The sequence below is a fragment of the Amblyraja radiata genome, chromosome 3, assembly GCF_010909765.2.
Source record: "Amblyraja radiata isolate CabotCenter1 chromosome 3, sAmbRad1.1.pri, whole genome shotgun sequence".
NCBI classification, from domain to species: domain Eukaryota; kingdom Metazoa; phylum Chordata; class Chondrichthyes; order Rajiformes; family Rajidae; genus Amblyraja; species Amblyraja radiata.
Genome location: NC_045958.1, coordinates 78,103,977 through 78,121,955, shown reverse-complemented (window position 1 = coordinate 78,121,955; position 17,979 = coordinate 78,103,977). Strand labels below are relative to the sequence as shown.

At 42.8% G+C, this 17,979-nt stretch overlaps 1 protein-coding gene across 1 annotated transcript in view; it reads right to left on the bottom strand.

The window, feature by feature from the left end:
* The window catches only part of ecpas (Ecm29 proteasome adaptor and scaffold), a 98,398-nt gene extending 80,700 nt beyond the window's left edge, over positions 1-17,698 (bottom strand). Inside the window, exons 1-5 of the mRNA XM_033018170.1 lie at positions 17,612-17,698; positions 6,420-6,550; positions 4,809-4,925; positions 1,977-2,095; positions 738-887 (exon numbers count right to left, since the gene is read on the bottom strand). Coding sequence (XP_032874061.1) covers positions 738-887; positions 1,977-2,095; positions 4,809-4,925; positions 6,420-6,550; positions 17,612-17,633 — 539 coding nt within the window. The 5' untranslated portion in view covers positions 17,634-17,698. The remainder of the gene's footprint in view (positions 1-737; positions 888-1,976; positions 2,096-4,808; positions 4,926-6,419; positions 6,551-17,611) is intronic.
* Between the last annotated feature and the right edge of the window lie 281 nt (positions 17,699-17,979).

Below are 17,979 nucleotides of genomic sequence, written 5' to 3'. Positions count from 1 at the left end.
ATTACACATGCCACGTACATCCTCATTCAAATTGTTAATATATATATGAAAAATAATGGCGTACTGAGAACTGATCCCAGCAACACACCATGGTCACAGGCTTCCTAAATGACAATAAACCTCCACTACCATTCTCCGAAATCCTTCCACAAAGTCAATTTTGCATCCAATTGGCTAGCTCATCCTTGATCTTTTATAATCCAGCCTCCTGAGCCAGTGTACCATGTGGCACCTTGTCATAGCCCTTGCCAAAATGGCACTGGAAACAATGTAATAGTGTGCACTAATAATTGGTCACGACAAAAAACAGAGTTAGGAAGAAACAGCTCATGTTTAGGTCGGGATGATATGACCAGCGGGATGTTGAAGAAGTTTGTGCTGCAGCCCTTCTTCTTAGACTCTATTTGTAATCATTAATTTGGATGAGGACCAAGCAAAAAATATGTATATTTGCTGATGATACAAAGCTGCTATCAGTCAATCTGAAAACAGATGGGGAGAAATTTCTTCACCCAAAGGACAATACATTTTGACTTTTTTTTGGTTCTTGATGGCTATGGAGGCTCAGTTGATTTAAAACAGAGATCAATAGATTTTTGGATATCAAGGAATATGGATTGGTACAAAAACTGCCACAGAGGTAAAAAAAGATCAGCTGGTCTTAGAAAGTACAGGAACAGATATAAAGGGACCAAATGAACTCCATCTGCTTCTATTTCTTATGCTTTTATACATACCCATAAGGCATCAACAAAACGTCCAACATGAAGTCTAATAACTGTTGAACAATTTCTGGTTTCTCTCCCAAGTTGAAAACAGATGTTCCTTTTGCTTTTTCAGCTGGATATTTCACATGATACAACGTTGGTATCAGCAGCTGCATTAGGCTGAAAAGGAAAAGATTCTCAGCTGATAGGAAATTATGCAATATACTCATAAATGTTCTCTTTCCGTTAACGAAAATCGAAATAAACATGCACTGTAATATTTTTAGTCATTTGGAAAACTTTAACAAAAACGACAAGACCTATCAATAGCAATAGTTTTTGAAAAATAATTTACGTTAAACTTACTAGAAAATGATTGTTCACGGGCTAGTATGTGGTCAGTGTTAGCAAGGTAATTGCATTATGGTGATGATGGGCAGTTGTTACTAACAATCTAACATTGAGATGGATCTAAAATTACTTAGAATGGGACGACCGTCTCTTTTTCTCTTTCTGCCTCCTAAAACAAAAATCTCCTGAAACCCCTTCTTTTCCTGGCCCATGAGACAGATGGAATATTTTGTGCATCAGTACGTGACATATACATTAAGAAAGCTTACTGTTATTGAGGGATGTAGAAAAGCCATCATTAAAGTGTCAGCTAGGAATATTATTCACTTTCTCAAAAATAATTGCTCATTAACTTAATAAACCCTGAAACAATTCCAGTAACATACAGAATACCAGATGCGTTGGATTTCTTGACCTGTTAAGCTATAAAGAAACCTCACAGACCTTGAGAAAATATTATGAGTAATGAGTACACTCGACTTATTAATTGTCATCTCTCCAACTTTCTCAAGCTGAATGAAAAAGTTACAATGTGAAACTACAAATTATGTTTGCCTTCTACATTCATAAAAGGATTAAAAGCCTTTTTGGATAGGTTACATGGTCATTCAGAACTTAATCAAAATAAGTGGAAAACATTCCTGCAATCTTCCTACCGTTTTAAATTTCTATAGAAATCTTTTAACCATAGGGTGAATGGGATCAGGAATGAACTGCTTGTGTGGGTGGTAGAGGCAGATACTCACATAACATTTGGATGAGTACTTAAGTGGAAGGTATGGGAGGCTATTGATCCACTGCTGTTAAGATTAGTATAGGTGATTACTTAATGGTTGGCACAGACATGATGGGCTGAAGGGCCTGATTCAATGACTCTGAGTATCCCATATAAAGCAGGAATAGTAATAAATGCTGTACCCGTCTTGCTGTAGCTGAGGCTTGCTTTCCATTGCGGTAACCAGGGAAGGCGCTAATTCACATTGTTTCTCCATGGGTAAGCGAGGATATCCCATCTTTATATATATTATAGTAAAATTCTGCAATACAAAGATACATAATTATATTTGATAGGGTGTGTATTAAAACCCTGATAACCCTGTCCTTCGACAACATGTCCTGTCTTTATTGGTAATGATCAGAGTGGAGTCACTGGTAAAATGATCTGAGGTCAGAAACAGTAGCGCAGACTGCTAGTCTTATTCCAAGTATCAGTAATATCAATCAATTAAAAAAATGAACACAATTTTCTCTCATTCATATTTCCACCACAGCTTTCAAGAACATTCCCGTGATAATGCCAAAGCTATTTCCCTCGGACACAAAGTGCTAGAGTAACTCAGCAGGTCAGGCACGAATCCCTGATGAACATGGATAGGTGACATTTTAGGTTGAGTCCCTTCTTCAAACGCAGGGTGTTTTTTTGTAAAGCTGAGTATAATCAGTCATCTCGGCCATTATGTAATCACAGGCCATTTGACTGCAAAGATCATACTTCCTGAAACTAATCATATTTTCAACCTGCATTCTCAGTCTACTTTCCAACAGGTTTGGAAGACAGAGATCAGGAGCGTACAGACCGGCTAAATTGTTATCACAACTTCTGATGGAGAGGCCAAAGGTACGCACCGACAGCTGACCAGCTGAATCATGCACTAAATCTTTCACACACCAGTTTCCAGACTAATTGCTTTGACATCTAACTAAAATGTGTCCTTGTCATAACGACTGATTAAAATAACCAATTGAAATTTGTAATATTTGACATTAAAAAGCTTTTTAAAATCAATCCACCATTAAAATCTGTTTTAAGTTTAAAACAATTAATAAATGCATCAAAACATGAGCTAACAATTTCAAACGTTAGACATATAAATTTGAGACACCAGATGTACAAATCCAGTTCAATCAAAAAACATAAATAACTATATACAGGTGCTCCCCGATTTACGATGCGTCGACTTGTGATATTTCAACTTGCGATATTTCGACTTTATGATTGGCAAACGCTCGGTAACGGCAGAGAGACGCACGTCACTTTCGGTCATCGCAAAGTATTAAATGCGTTTCGACTTGCAATATTTTCGGTTTACGATGGGTTTATCGGAATGTAACCCCATTGTAGGTCGAGGAGCAGCTGCACTTTTCTCTAACTTGGTGCAGGAGCAAAACTTTCTGAATAATTGTTGGGAAGCCACGGAAATTTGCACTCCACTGCAGCATGCAGTGCCCTTGTTGGCAGCTATAAATAATTCAGTTGCTTGCACCTTATACATTTGTATAATACTCCCAGTCATATACCCACTAATAAATGTAGGTAGGTTCAATGCAGAACCTCCATCTTTTCAGTGGAAGAACGTGGCCAATGGCTGATCAAATATGGCCACATTGTCTTTGGGAAGAGCTTGATGGCCAGCTTTTGACAACTGATGTGACTGAATCTAATGGGAGATGTAAAACGGTCTGAATGGGGATGAACAGTCTGAAGGGTCCAGACCCGAAACGCCACCTATTCATGTTCTCCAGAGATGCTGACTGACCCGCTGAGTTCTGCCAACACTTTGTTTCCTTTAATGGGAAATGCTTCTTCTCTCAGTGGATTACAAACCTGTGGAATTCTCTAACCCACAATTGTGTAGGTTGAGACCCTTGATGTATTGAAGATTGACATAGACAAATTATTGAAACATAGGGCAGTCAAGAATTATGGGGAATATATATAATATTGAAGTTGAGGTGAAGATCAGATCAACCATGACCATATTCCTTGGTGGAATATGCTTGAGGGACAATCTGGTTTACTCATGCCCTTTTTTACATTTTTAAAAATGTTTCCTTCAATAAGAGTTCAAGTTATTTTTCAAACAGTTCCAATCACATACATTGCAGGTTGTTCTAAATAGTGTTTCTAAAGCAGGGCTGCATTAGAAGTGAAACATTAGAGCAATAAATGTAAGACATCTGATGTCACAATCTCCACCTTTGCCAAGATGTCATGACTTAATTTGAGGAAACTGGCTGCAAACGCCTTTGATGATCTGATTTATTCAATTATTATTTTCAGACATTGTTAAGCTGAATAGGAGCATTATAGGTGTCTGGTTGTTCGCTCACAGAGCCCACCTTGGAATATGGACAGCAAAATAGCTGGAGAGGGAATCACTGCCCCTATTACTGCCCAGAATCAGTGCCCCGGACTTACATTCACATCAAGAAGGTTGAATTTGCTTGCTGACAGCATCCTAGACTTAATCAGTGAGGTCCTGCACACTATAATCAGGACTATGGGCAAGCCCTGCCCATGATTAGTTTGATCGAATCTATCAGCCAGTTTGAGATTTATATCTTTGGATGCTCATACGCCAAAGTCCTTTCTGCAAGGTGTGAAACGATCTGATGGATTTTTTTGTAGTGACCGTGTAATCAGCCTGATCATAACATGTTCTAAGTCTATTTAACTCCAAATGACATTCCTAATCATAAATAACAACTTTTTTACTCCTGCAATCTCTAAGCAACTATTAACACAGATTTAGCACAGAAGCAAAATCATTATCTCCTGCTTACAATTTCAATTCCTTTTAAATAAAATGATTCTCATGCAACATCATGCAAAATCCACTAGCTTCAAATTCCCCTTAATTTCACTCAATCTCACTCATTCCCAATAAATTAGCTAAAACTATTTATTTATTTATGTTGTCAGAATCTCCAAATAAAAGGCTATGAAATATAAATCAGGTATGTACTAACCGTGACAAATGAAACAGCTGCAGGATCCTGATACTGAACCAGGAGAGTTTCCACTGGTAATTGTATTTTGGGTCGACTCTTAATACGCTTGTTGAGGTGAACCAATAGTTCCATGACCTGAATTTTAAATGAAGAGCAAACATTTACTTCATTGTACATTGAAGAGATTTTTTCCAAAAACCTGCCATACCAGATGGTCAACTAGTCTCAAACATCTATGTCCTAAACAATTGATTTTCAAACAACAGCATAATTGTCACTTAACTCAAGCTAAACATATTGTCATATGCACAAAGTACGGTGAGGTACAGATACAATGAACGTCCTGCTTGCAGAGGCATCACAATATATTGACTCACAATACATAAAGACATAAATTACACATTACACAGAAATTTAGTTTTTACTAGACTAAGATGCTATGTCAGTTGTGTTGCTAGAGTAACAATTCAGGTGGCCAGATTAAAAAATCTAGAGAGGATAAATTCAAATCAAATTCTGTTTACTATTTTGAATTTGTTTCAAAAATATCTGGAAATGTTAAATTGCTATAATTTAAAAAGTTACTATGAAGTTGTCAAATTGTCATAAAACGTAGGCACAAATAACTGCCGATGGTGGTATGAATGCGGGAGTAACTCACTGGGTCAGGTAGCATCTCTGGAGGACATGGATGAGTGACGTTTCGAGTCGGGACACTTCTTTAGACTGATTCTATTAGGGGAGGAAAGCTGGAAAAGTCGTGGATAGGACAAAGCCTATAAATGATGGGAGTATACAAGTAAGAGGGGATGAATGGTAGATAAGTGGATGAACACTAGAGATAAAAAGAGGACTGGAATACAAAAACAGACATGTAATGCTGAGGCTCCATATGGCGCTGAGGATGGCTGTGCTGGCTCTGGAGAGTCCAGAGGAGGTTTACAAGAATGATTCCAGGAATGAGTGGGTTAGCATATGATGAGCGCTTGACTGCATTGGGCCTGTACTTGCTGGAGTTTAGAAGGTTGAGGGGGGACCTCATTGAACTTACAGAATAATGAAAGGCATAGATAGAGTGGATGTGGAAAGCATGTTTCCACTGGTGGGATACTGTAGGACCAGAGGTCATAGTCTCAGAATTAATGGGCATTCTTTTAGAAAGGAGGCGAGGAGGAATTTATTTTGTCAGAGGGTAGTTAATCTGTGGAACTCATTGCCACAGAGGGCAATGGAGGTCATGTCAGTGGATATTTTTAAGGCAGAAATCGATAAATTCTTGATTAGAGCGGGTGTTAAGGGTTATGGGGAAAAGGCAGGAAAATGGGATTAGGAGGCAGAGGTCAGCCATGATTGAATGGCGGAATAGACTCGATGGGCCGAACGGCCTAATTCTACTCCTATAATTTGTGAATGTGAAAAAAGGGACAAAAGAGTGAGTTCAGGATAGTACAATCAAATTGTCGTTTTGCAAGCTTTGCCACGGCATGATCTCTTTATCAAGTCACTGCAACCTTCCCCATTTCTATTCTGCAGCAATAACTGTGATGTCAAACCAATTCTCTGCATAGACTGCTGCATATTTTAACGCATGGAAGACTTAACTTTGGCAAAAGTGCCCAGTAAACTTACTTTTTTACGCACTCCCTCCTGAACACTAGACAGCTTCAGCAGTACCGGAGGAAGAAACTTTGAGATAATGCTTTGTAGTTGCTCATCTGTTTCAGCAAGGCCAAGGCGCATAAAAACCCGCTCAAGTTGATCTGAAGAATACAAAATAAAATTCAGCTTTTCGCACAGAACTCACTGTCGGCAAGTGATCGGCATTCAGATTCAGATTCCGATTCAACTTTAATTGTCATTGTGCAGTGTACAGTACAGAGACAATGAAATGCAGTTAGCATCTCCCTAGAAGAGCGACATAGAATATGAGTAATAATATGTGGATGGGGGTGTGCGTGCCGCCCCTAGACTTCCTGAAGTCTACAATGAGCTCCTTGGTCTTCTTGGAGTTAAGGGCCAGGTTGTTGTCAGCGCACCATGCTGCTAGGAGCTGGACCTCCTCCCTATAGGCAGACTCATCGTTGTTGCTGATGAGGCCAATCACCGTTGTATCATCTGCATACTTGATGATAGTGTTAGTACCATGTACAGGTGTGCAGTCGTAGGTGAAGAGGGAGTAGAGGAGGGGGCTCAGCACACAGCCCTCAGGGTGAGGGTTGAAGAGGTGTGCTTGTCTAACCTAACAGACTGGGGTCTGTTGGTTAGAAAGTCCAGTATCCAGTTGCAGAGGGAGGGGTCGATGCCCAGGTCACCGAGTTTGGTGATCAGTTTAGAGGGTATAATGGTGTTGAATGCTGAGCTGTAATCGATGAACAGCATTCTAACGTAAGTGCCTCTGTTGTCGAGGTGGGAGAGGGCGGAGTGAAGTGCCGTTGAGATGGCATCTCCGTACTCCTGTTCTTGCGGTAGGCAAACTGATAGGGATCCAATGTGGGGGGTAGGCTGTTGAGTAGGGGGGTAGGGGGGTAGCATGAGCTGAAGGGCCTGTTTCCATGCTTTATCTCTAAACTGAACAAATATATTTGGACGTAAGAACAGGGATAGAAAATATTAATCAGCAAGATTTTATTTAAAAGTCCAAAAGGCATTGAAGCTTCAGTATAAAAAACAGATAATCAAAACGTGGAAACACAAATTAATAATATACTTTACACAGAATGTAAAATTATTTTACATCTGCACAAAATTTTGATAACCTACAATTGGAGCATTACTTAAGTTTTTCAAGATCCCCAATAGAAAAGGCAAAAACAGCTGGTGTAGTTTGGATTAAATAAAATATTACTAGATTGAAAGGTTATATTCAGACAAAAATAAAATAAAAATTGTATTTTAAACTAGAATTGAAAGTTTTATGGATGACAAAGTGTAAAATTCAAAATTTTGGAGAATTGCAAAATTAGTGATTCCCTTTACATTGGGTTATCCCGCTAGCAAAAGCAAATAAATAATATGAAAAGGTTAATTGCAATAATTAATCAATTTAATAAAATTCTCGACAAAATGTGGCTTGAATTTGCAACTCTTTGCTGCCAACCACAGTTTAATAAATGGCCAAAAATAAGAAATTGATTGAAAGGAGTAGCATGAAAGGGAACATTATGTTGAGTAAATGCAACAGTAGAACTAAGCTAGATAGCTTCTGTTAAAAATAATATCACCAAACATTAGATGTGAAAAGGTTTAAATTCTGTACAATTCTTTGGTACCATTCTGGAGTTTATTCTACAACTAACCCCACTGTAATTTATCTCTCCCACTGTCGTTCATTTGGTTCTTTGCAGGTGGAATAATAATTTAGTTTTTACATAATAATCACATTATCAGGTACATGGAGACACACATTATCCCCCCTGCCCCCCCGGGATTTCCGCCCCCGAGGAGAAAGTGAACTACTGGCAGCTGGAGAATGGTGAGTACTGGGAGGATCACAAGGAGAAGCTAGTAGAGAAGGGAATAAAAGTCTGAGAAAGAAGGGGAGGAATTGGCAAGATCTAAAGAAACTGAAGGATGGATTGAAGAGGAAGGAGAGCAGGGAAGTGAGATTAATGGGAGGAGCAAGGAAGTGTGTTGGCAAAATCATGTGTATGCTGAACTGCGTGGCCACATGTGTGCACTAAGTTTAGGTGGTATTGTTGTCAATTGCCTTGGACCTGCTTGACATTGCACCAAGATGATAGCACAGTCGTTGGATGAATAACAGGTAATGAGTTAAAGTATAGAAAATCAGATAGAAGGATGCAGAGGGTGATGGTGGAAGGTTGCTTTTTGGACTGGAGGCCTGTGACTCAGGGTTTGGTGAAAACGTACATGGCAAGATTAACAAGTTTGCAGATGATACAAAAATGGGTGGTAAAGTATCCTTTATTGTCATTCAGACATTTCAGTCTGAACAAAATTGTATACCTTGCAGTCATAACATAGAATAAAATAACAAAACACACACTTAACACAGTTTAACATCCACCACAGTGAGTCTACCAGGCACCTCCTCACTGTGATGGAAGGCAAAAGTCTTAAAGTCCTTGTTTCTTTGCTTGTCTCCCTTTACGTTGAGGCGATCCAGCTTTCGATGTAGGGACCCTGCCAGATGATGGTAAGTCCAGCGGCCGCATCCGAGCTCTGCAAACGGGCTGGTTCAAACTCCGCGGCCTGGGACGGTAGAAGCTGCCGAAGCTGCCACCCTCCAGTCCAGCGGACGAAGCTGTCGTTGCGGGAGCTCCAGAAAACCGGTCACCATCCTGGGACCTGCGAGCTCCCGTCGTTGTCGTCCACTGGGTCCGCGGCCGAGCCTCCGGTTGGGTCGCCGCCGCCGCAACACCACCACAGCCCTGAAGTCGGCCAGCCCGGCGTTGGAAAGTCCTGGCTCCGATTTATCTTGGAGCCTCGAGGTCGGTCCTAGTTGGAGGCCGCCAGCTCCGGGATTAGGCCTCAGCGCAGACGGAGACGGGGGATACGACAAGAAAAGGTCGCATCCCCCTGAAGGAAGAGACTAAAAAGAGTTTCTCCCACACCACCCACACATGCACAACTAAAATAAACGAAATAAACTAAACAGGACAAAAGAAAACAAAAAATAAATAAAAGACAGACAGATTGCAGGTGAGCCGCAGCTGCTTGGGCAGCGCCGCCACTTCCGGATTCTAATGGTATTGTAGACAATGAAGATGGTTGTCAAAAATTACAGCAGAATCTTGATCGGTTGAGCAGGTGGGCTAAGGAATAGTTGATGGAATTTAATACAGAGAAGTATGAGGTGTTGCATTTTGGGTGCACTAACATGTGCAACACCTACACAGTGAATAGTAGGGCTCTGGGGAGTGTTGTAGAGTAGAGAGATCTAGGAGTACAGGTACATTGTTCGTTGAAAAAGGCATCACAGGTATAGGGTACATTGGTTAGAACATTGAGTATAGAAGTTGGGATGTCATGTTGAAGTTGTATAAGACGTTGGTGAGGCTGCATTTAGAGTATTGTGTTCAGTTTTGAGCACCATGTTATCAGAAAGATGTTATCAAGCTGGAAAGGATGCAGAGAAGTTTACAAGAATGTTGCTGGGACTCAGACCTGTGCAGGGAGAGATTGAGCAGGTTAGGACTCTATTCTTTGGAGCACAGGAGGATGAGGAGTGATCTTACAGAGGTGTACAAAATCATGAGAGAAATAGATCGGGTAGACGCACAGATTCTCTTGCCCAGAATAGGGGAATCAAGAACCAGACATAGTTTAAGGCGAGGAGGGAAAGATTTAATAGGAACCTGATGAGTAACTTTTTCACACAAAGGGTGGTGGGTGTATGGAATGAGCTGCCAGAAGTAGTTGAGGTAGGTACTATTGCAACATTTAAGAAATATATACGCAGGTACATGGATAGAACAGGTTTAGAGGGATATGGGCCAAACGCAAGCAGGTGGGGCTAATGTAGATGGGACATGTTGGCTGGTGTGGGCAAGTTGGGCTGAAAGGCCTGTTTCCACGTTGTAGGACTCTATGCCTCTACGGGAGGGAGATTGATAATTTGAATAATGCCAGAAAACAATCTTGATCTTAAAATTAGCAAGACCAAAGAGTTGAAGACAGATGAATCTCCTGTGAAGTGGAACTGGTGGTGTATTGTATTGAATATTGACTTCTGGAAGGGAAAGCCAGGTTCAATGAACCTGTCTTCAGTGGCAGGATGGCTGTGGCGAGAATCATGTTTTGTGTTGCTGGGAACTTAAATAACCGTCCTTAGCCCAACACATTGATACAATCACAAAGAAAGCTCATCAACGCCTCTACTTCCTGAGAAGACTCAGGAGATTCAACAAATCACCGAGCATTCTATCAAACTTCTACAGGTGTACAGTAGGGGTTATATTGTTTCACCACAGCCTGGTTATAAACTTGAATGCCCAAGAATAAAGGAAGTTGCAGAAAGTGGTGGACATTAGCCAGGCATTGACCTTCCCCATCATGAAAGGGGCTTTGCAGGAAGCGGTGCCTCAAAATGGAAGCTAATATCATCAAAGGTCTACGTCACCCTGGTCACACTATCAAATCACTGCTACCATTGAGATGACAGTATACATGCCCGAGAGCTGTGACCTCCAGGTTCAAGAACAGATTCTTCCCATCAACCATCAAAATCTTGGACCACATTGCACAATCATATCCACAACCATACCTGAACTACAGTCTACTATGGACATTGTTTAAAGGTTGTACTACGAATTTCGATTTACACAATAATGGCCTAGTTGCCTAGTATTACTGAAAATTTATTGTATTATACTTATTTGCAGTTATGTTGCATTAACATGTATGTAAAGCTGCAGCAAGAATGGCATTGTTCAGTTCCCAGTGCATATGACAATTAAACTCTTGACTTCTTGTCTTGACTTTGCTTTGTCAAAATTTCTGTAGGTGTGCAACAACCAACCTACATTAAAATTATTTACACACCAACGTCTTCCATTCCAAAGATCTGGAGTACAAACAAGCCATCATCAACCATGAGAAACTCTTCTGAAAATGATGGCAAAGAAGTAGGCATATTGGGCCAACATATTGAAGGGGCATGTATTCCATGCATGTTTTCCCTCTCTTTATTTACCACTTTGTCTATACCTCAAATTCATTACTCTTGTATTCATTAAATCAAATTGTAATTGTGCCAAAGCTGTCTGCTTCAACTGTTCTGCCTGGTGGTGAGGACCTCTAACACCTTATAATTACTGCTATTAAATTCATAATTTTTAACTTTGTGTAGTATCTGAATAAAGAAAACTTTCATGTTTTTTAAGCTCTCATAAAATCATTCCTTCATAATCATCATAAATTCATCTTTTCCCCTATTATCAAACTGAACTAATAACCTATTCCACACCCCTTTCTCAGAGGTGCTACCACATACTCTTACTCTTAATTCTATCTCATTTTGTAATTCTGTTATTGCACTTCAGTATTTATTTTTGACATTGCATATTGCATGACAACCTGTGGTCAAAGGTGTTGGTCCGGAAGAACCTGTCAACAGACGTCAGATGGGGCGGCAATGTCCAGCTGACTGGTACATTGCGTGGCATCTGCGCCAGGCCCATCCTTCGCAACACCGGGGACAGGTAGAACCTCAGCAGGTAGTGGCACTTAGTGCCCACGTGCCTTGGCTCTACACTCCGCCTGATGCAGCCACACACAAAGGTGGCCATCAGGATGAGGGCGACGTTGGGCACGCTTTTACCCCCGTTGTCTGCCGACTTGTACATGGTGACCCGTCGTACCCGGTCCATCCTCGACCCCCAGATGAACTGGAAGACGGCCCGGGTGATCCCCGTGGCGTAGGAGGGAGGGACAGGCCACACTTGTGCCAAGTACAGCAGACCCGAGAGCACCTCACACCTGATGACCAAATTTTTCCCGGTTATGGAGAGGGAGCGTTGCCTCCACAGCTCCAGCTTCCTCCCCACCTTGGCTATCCGCTCCAGCCAATTCTTGTTACTCGACTCAGCCCCCCCGAACCAGATCCCCAGCACCTTCAAGAAGTCAGGCTTGATGGTGAAGGGGATGGAAGATCGGTCGGGCCAGTTGCCAAAGAGCATGGCCTCGCTCTTCCTGCGGTTCACCCTGGCTCCCGTGGCCGACTCAAACTGGTCACAGATGCTGATCAATCTGCGGACCGACCTTGGATCCGAGCAGAAGACGGCGACATCGTCCATGTACAGGGAGGTCTTGACCTGAATGCCCCCACTGCCTGGCAATGTCACTCCTCTTATGCTCGCATCCTTCCTGATGGACTCGGCAAAAGGTTCAATACAGCAGACAAACAAGACAGGAGAGAGAGGGCAACCCTGCCTGACTCCAGACCTTACAGGGAAACTGTCTGATTCCCACCCATTGATTTGGACTGCACTACGGATGTCGGTGTAGAGCAGTTTGATCCAATTTCGGATTCCCTCCCCAAAACCCATTTTGGAGAGCACGTCCCTCATGTACGTGTGCGATATCCTGTCGAAGGCCTTCTCCTGGTCCAAGCTGACTAGGCAGGCATCCACCCGTCTGTCCTGCACGTAGGCGATGGTATCTCTCAGCAGCGCTAGGCTGTCTGAGATTTTCCTGCCAGGTACAGCACAGGTTTGGTCCGGGTAAAAGGACTCGATGGATCCGGTGGCGTGGTTCCCAGAGCAGACTGCCCAGCTTGTCTGGCAAAATGCCTCATCGCCAGAACTGACCAACAAGCACCAAGACCTGGCTTGGCTGGCGGTGAGGGGAGCCCTCTCGGTTAGATCCTTCCTGCACCGTCGGAACCTCACTACCAGCGCACGCTGCCCCCGGGACGGTTGCTATGGAGAGGAGACGGTTGCCCACCTCTTTGCAGAGTGTGGATATGCAAAACGAGTCTGGAGAGGTATGAAAGGGTCCCTGGAACGATTTATCCCGAACAGCTCCGTCACAGAGGACTCTGTGATTTACGGACTGTTCCCAGGGACACATTCAGAGACTGACATCGAGTGCTGCTGGAGGGTCATCAACTCGGTGAAAGACGCTCTTTGGTCTGCCCGAGCGTTGCTCACCACCCAGCAGAGCGAGATGTCCGTCAGGGAATGTTGCCGACTGGCCCACTGCAGACTGCAGGAGTACGTGCTAAGGGACTCGCTGAAGCTTGGTGCAGCCAACGCCAAGGCTCGGTGGGGGAGGGCCACAGTCTAGGGTCCTTCCGCTGCTGGACATGGGGGGCACAGTATGGTGGAGACGCCCCTCAAATTAAATTAAGGGAAGGTATCCCACACCAGAGGGCCACATGAGTGGCACGGGTGGGGGACATTTTTTGTGGAACTTGAAATGTCAGATGGAAATTTTCGCACTGTGTACACATTGTATATATTTATTACTTGAACAGGGGCCACAGAGTGGCACTGGTGGGGGACTGTTTGGTGAAATTTGACAAATGAAAAAAATTGTACTGGAAAAAGTTTGTATAGTCTCCGAAAATGTCGGATGAATTTTGTTTTGAATGGTTCAGAAATTGTATATATTTACCAATTGAATAAAGTATATTTTGAAATTTAAAAAAAAAATATTGCATGACAACCTTTGCACTATTCTGCTTTGCATTGTTCATGTATTTATTGTTTCTATCATTTTCATGTAGTTCTGCTATAACACAATAGTTCTGCCCTTAAGAAACCTCGTGTTATACAAAATTGCATTTGGAAAACAATTGTTAATAAGAAAGGGAGACAAAAATGCTGGAGAAACTCAGCGGGTGAGGTAGCATCTATGGATAGGAAAAGGGGGTTAGGAACAAGAGAATTTCAGATTCGGAATTACAAAGTTCCCATCCACAGGATTTTCAAAATTAAAGGTCTTTTTATAGTTTTAAGCTTATTTTTGTTACTGCTAGCTAGAAATGCTAAAGGCCATATGTTGTATTGGTTACACTGTGGAACAGCATCCCCTTTCCCATCCGAACTGCCCCCTCCATCGACTCTTTTAAGTCAAGACTAAAGACTTATCTATACTCCCAAGCCTTTCCTGACGTCCTCTGAGTGAGGGCTACATGTATAGATGTATGTAGCTTGTTTTGTTGTGCTATTGTTATAACAAATGTAAAGCACTTTGGCCAACGAGTTGTTTTTTAAATGTGCTATATAAATAAATGTGACTTGACTTGACACTATTGTTGCACATGTGTCAATTGAAATGATTGTTTGTAAACTTCAATGGCTAAATGTAGTGAAACTGACAGACGGTGTTCTGAGACAGAGGTGGCAGATTACTGTGGAAAGCTTCTCTGGAAGCATTTTCCCTTTCCTAGACTGTTTTAGCGAGACAGATTTTCAGCTTGTCTATTTCCAAAGTAACTTTTAATTCATGTTCTTGTACCCGATTGAAATCATATTATAACTAATTTGGCCCATGTATTACAAATAGTATTCCCTACTTTATAAATCACATTAAATCCAATTAGTGGTATGGAAACATGTGTTATAGCAGAACCTCTTGTACAGTTTACTCTAGGAGTTCCATGTGAACAAGGAATTTTATGGCACATTGGTGTAGATGACAAACTAATTTGAATATGGTGTATATCCATCCATTTCGAAAACCAGAGAGACCCCAATTACTGTTAACCTGTCATTACTTTCTCACTTTTACTGCCAATAACATTCAGGTATATCATCACAGGTGCTGGCAAACTTTGTTACCATGTCTGAATACATATTTTTTAACTGATTGGAGGTAATGTAGTTAAGTTCAGACTCAATTGGTCCCCACTATTGCAGCTATGCTCAGAAGTGACAACTAATATTTTTAATTCTATTAATATTTTAATTTTAATACATTTTCAAATTCACCTGGACCATTTCCGACACCTCCCTACTGTTTCTAGACCTCACCATCTCCATTGCAGGTAACCGACTACTGAACAACATTTACTACAAACCCACTGACTCCCATGGCTTCTTCCCACCCTGCTTCCTGTATGGACTCTATCCCCTACTCCTAATTCCTCCGTCTACACCCAGGATGAGGTGTTCCAAACCAGGGCATTGGAGATGTCCTCATTCTTTAGGGAACGGGGGTACCCCTCTTTGACTATAGATGATGCTCTCACCAGGGTCTCCTCTATATCCCGTAGCTCCGTTCTCACTCCCCACCCCCCCACTCGAAATAAGGACAGAGTACCCCTTGTCCTCACCTTCCACCCTACCAGCCGTCACATACAACAGATGTGGAAGATTGCAACCTTCACGTGGTCCGCCCAGTTTCGACGAATGCAATCAACCCAGCGTGCACAATCAAATAAGATCAAATAGAACAAGTTGTCCTACAACTTTAGGCTGTGCACGCTATACGCAAGAAGGCATACAACAGATAATCCTCCAACATTTTCGCCACCTCCAACGGGATCCCACCACTGGCCACATCTTCCCATCTCCTCCCCTTACGGCTTTCCGCAGAGACCGTTCCCTCAATAACTCCCTGGTCAATTTGTCCCTTCCCACCCAAACCACCCCCTCCCCTGGTACTTTCCCTTGCAACTGCAGGAAATGCTACACTTGTCGCTTTACCTCCCCCCTCAACTCCATCCAAGGACTCAAGCAGGTTCACCTGCACTTCCTCCAACCTCATCTATTGCATCCGCTGTTCCAGGTGTCAACTGCTTGGCAATCGCTTCGCCCAACACCTCCGCTCAGTTCGCAATAACCGACCTGATTTCCTGGTGGCTCAGCACTTCAACATCCCCTCCCATTCCGAATCTAACCTTTCTGTCCTGGGCCTCCTCCATGGCCAGAGTGAGTTCCACTGCAATTTGGAGGAGCAGCACCTCATATTTCGCTTGGGTAGTTTACACCCCAGCAGTATGAACATTGACCTCCAATTTCAGGTAGTCCTTGCTTTCTCCCTCCTTCCCAGCTCTCACACAGCCTACTGTCTACGCCTCTTCCTTTCTTTTTCCCACCCCCCCTCCCCCCACATCAGTCTGAAGGGGCTCAACCCGAAACGTCGCCTATTCCTTCGCTCCATAGATGCTGCCTCACCCACTGAGTTTCTCCAGCATTTTTGTCTACTAATATTTACAAAGTATATTTAATGTAGCAAGTAATTCCAAGTCTCTTCACAGAAGTAATTTTATCAGTCACATTACACATTACAGATTATTAGGCCAGCTGATCAATTGCTTAATCAAAGAGATATATTTACATTCTAAAGGAGAAAATGGACAAAGCATTTCATAGAGGATTTCAAAATTTAAACCTGAAAAATAATTTCTCCCTGGACTGGCGCACTGACAGTGAAAAAGTTGCCTCAAGTTTAGTTGACATCCTCTGGACTAGGAATTATCGAGGTTTTTACAGTACAATATAGTATTAGGGGAGTCCCTGAGTTCTGATCTGGAGATTTAGGGATATAGAGTTACAGTTGTATAGCACAGATACTGACTCTGGCCTACCAAGCTCACGGTGATCTTTCTGTCCACCTCTGCGCGTTAAGACTATATAACTTCCATGCTTTGCCCATTTAAGCGTCCGTCTACATGCCTCTTGTCATTTTATGGTGCAATGACTTTGCACCATACCAGTCTTAACTGACAGCCTTTCAATACGAAGAATCTCACCAGTTTAATACAAGAGTAAAATGTATATTAAGGAGAATATTGTGGGAATACACAGCTTTGTCACGGGAATGTAACAGGCTTAAAATTTACATACTTGGTTCTATATTAAATTTCACTTTCGGTTTACTGTAAATTGAGTGGATTCACATTAAACCTTCCCCGCCAGTAGGAATCAATTGCAACACATCTGTGGCCCGACAGCGGTCGACAGTTTCCAACCTGCCTCTGAATGATCAGAAAATAGGTTGTCAGCACCCGCGGGGCGGTGGCGGTGGCGGTGGCGGTGGCAGTGGCAGTGGCAGTGCTGGACTCCAACTGCTTTGCAGCCGAAAGATGTGGTTGTGATTGTGACCGAGGTCTGAGATCCTGCCATAGGGCCTTCACCTTCTCCACGGGGGCACGGCCACTCTTCTAACCCAACTTTTTAAAGCACAGAATAATTCACGTGCAATTTAAACCTGCTCAGGATGATTAAGAGTCCGACGTTGAGAGTTTAAAAATATATACCTAAAGGTATAAGCCTACATCAGGGGATTTTATTGCCTCCCTTCCCGCTGTGCGTAAAATTGGAACGGGTATTTATATCCGTGTCGAGTAATCATGCTTCTTCGAGCCCCTTTTATCAGCCATTTAACTCCCCCTCTCTCTCCAAACTTACTCAGCTCATCCTGGGCAGCCATCTTGCAGCAGCGGCGCCGACTGGAGGTCGAGCCCACACCACGCGCCGCGGGAGCGCGCACGCACGCACCTACGCAGGCGGTGATGGAGACAATGGCGACGGCGTCGAGCGTAGCGCGCGCGCGCACGCGGAGCGCTGTACGCATCGACATGCGCGCTCACGGCGTCGGGGCCTCGGACACGGGCTTCCCTTCCCAGCGCATGCGCGTGGCGGCGGCGGGGGATGTCTTCTGCACGCTGTAAGCATGAGCAAAGATCTTGCTCTTGTATCTTTGATCAGAATGTCACAAGTGACAGGAGCAGAATCAGGCCATTCGGCCCATCAAGTCTACTCCGCCATTCAATCAT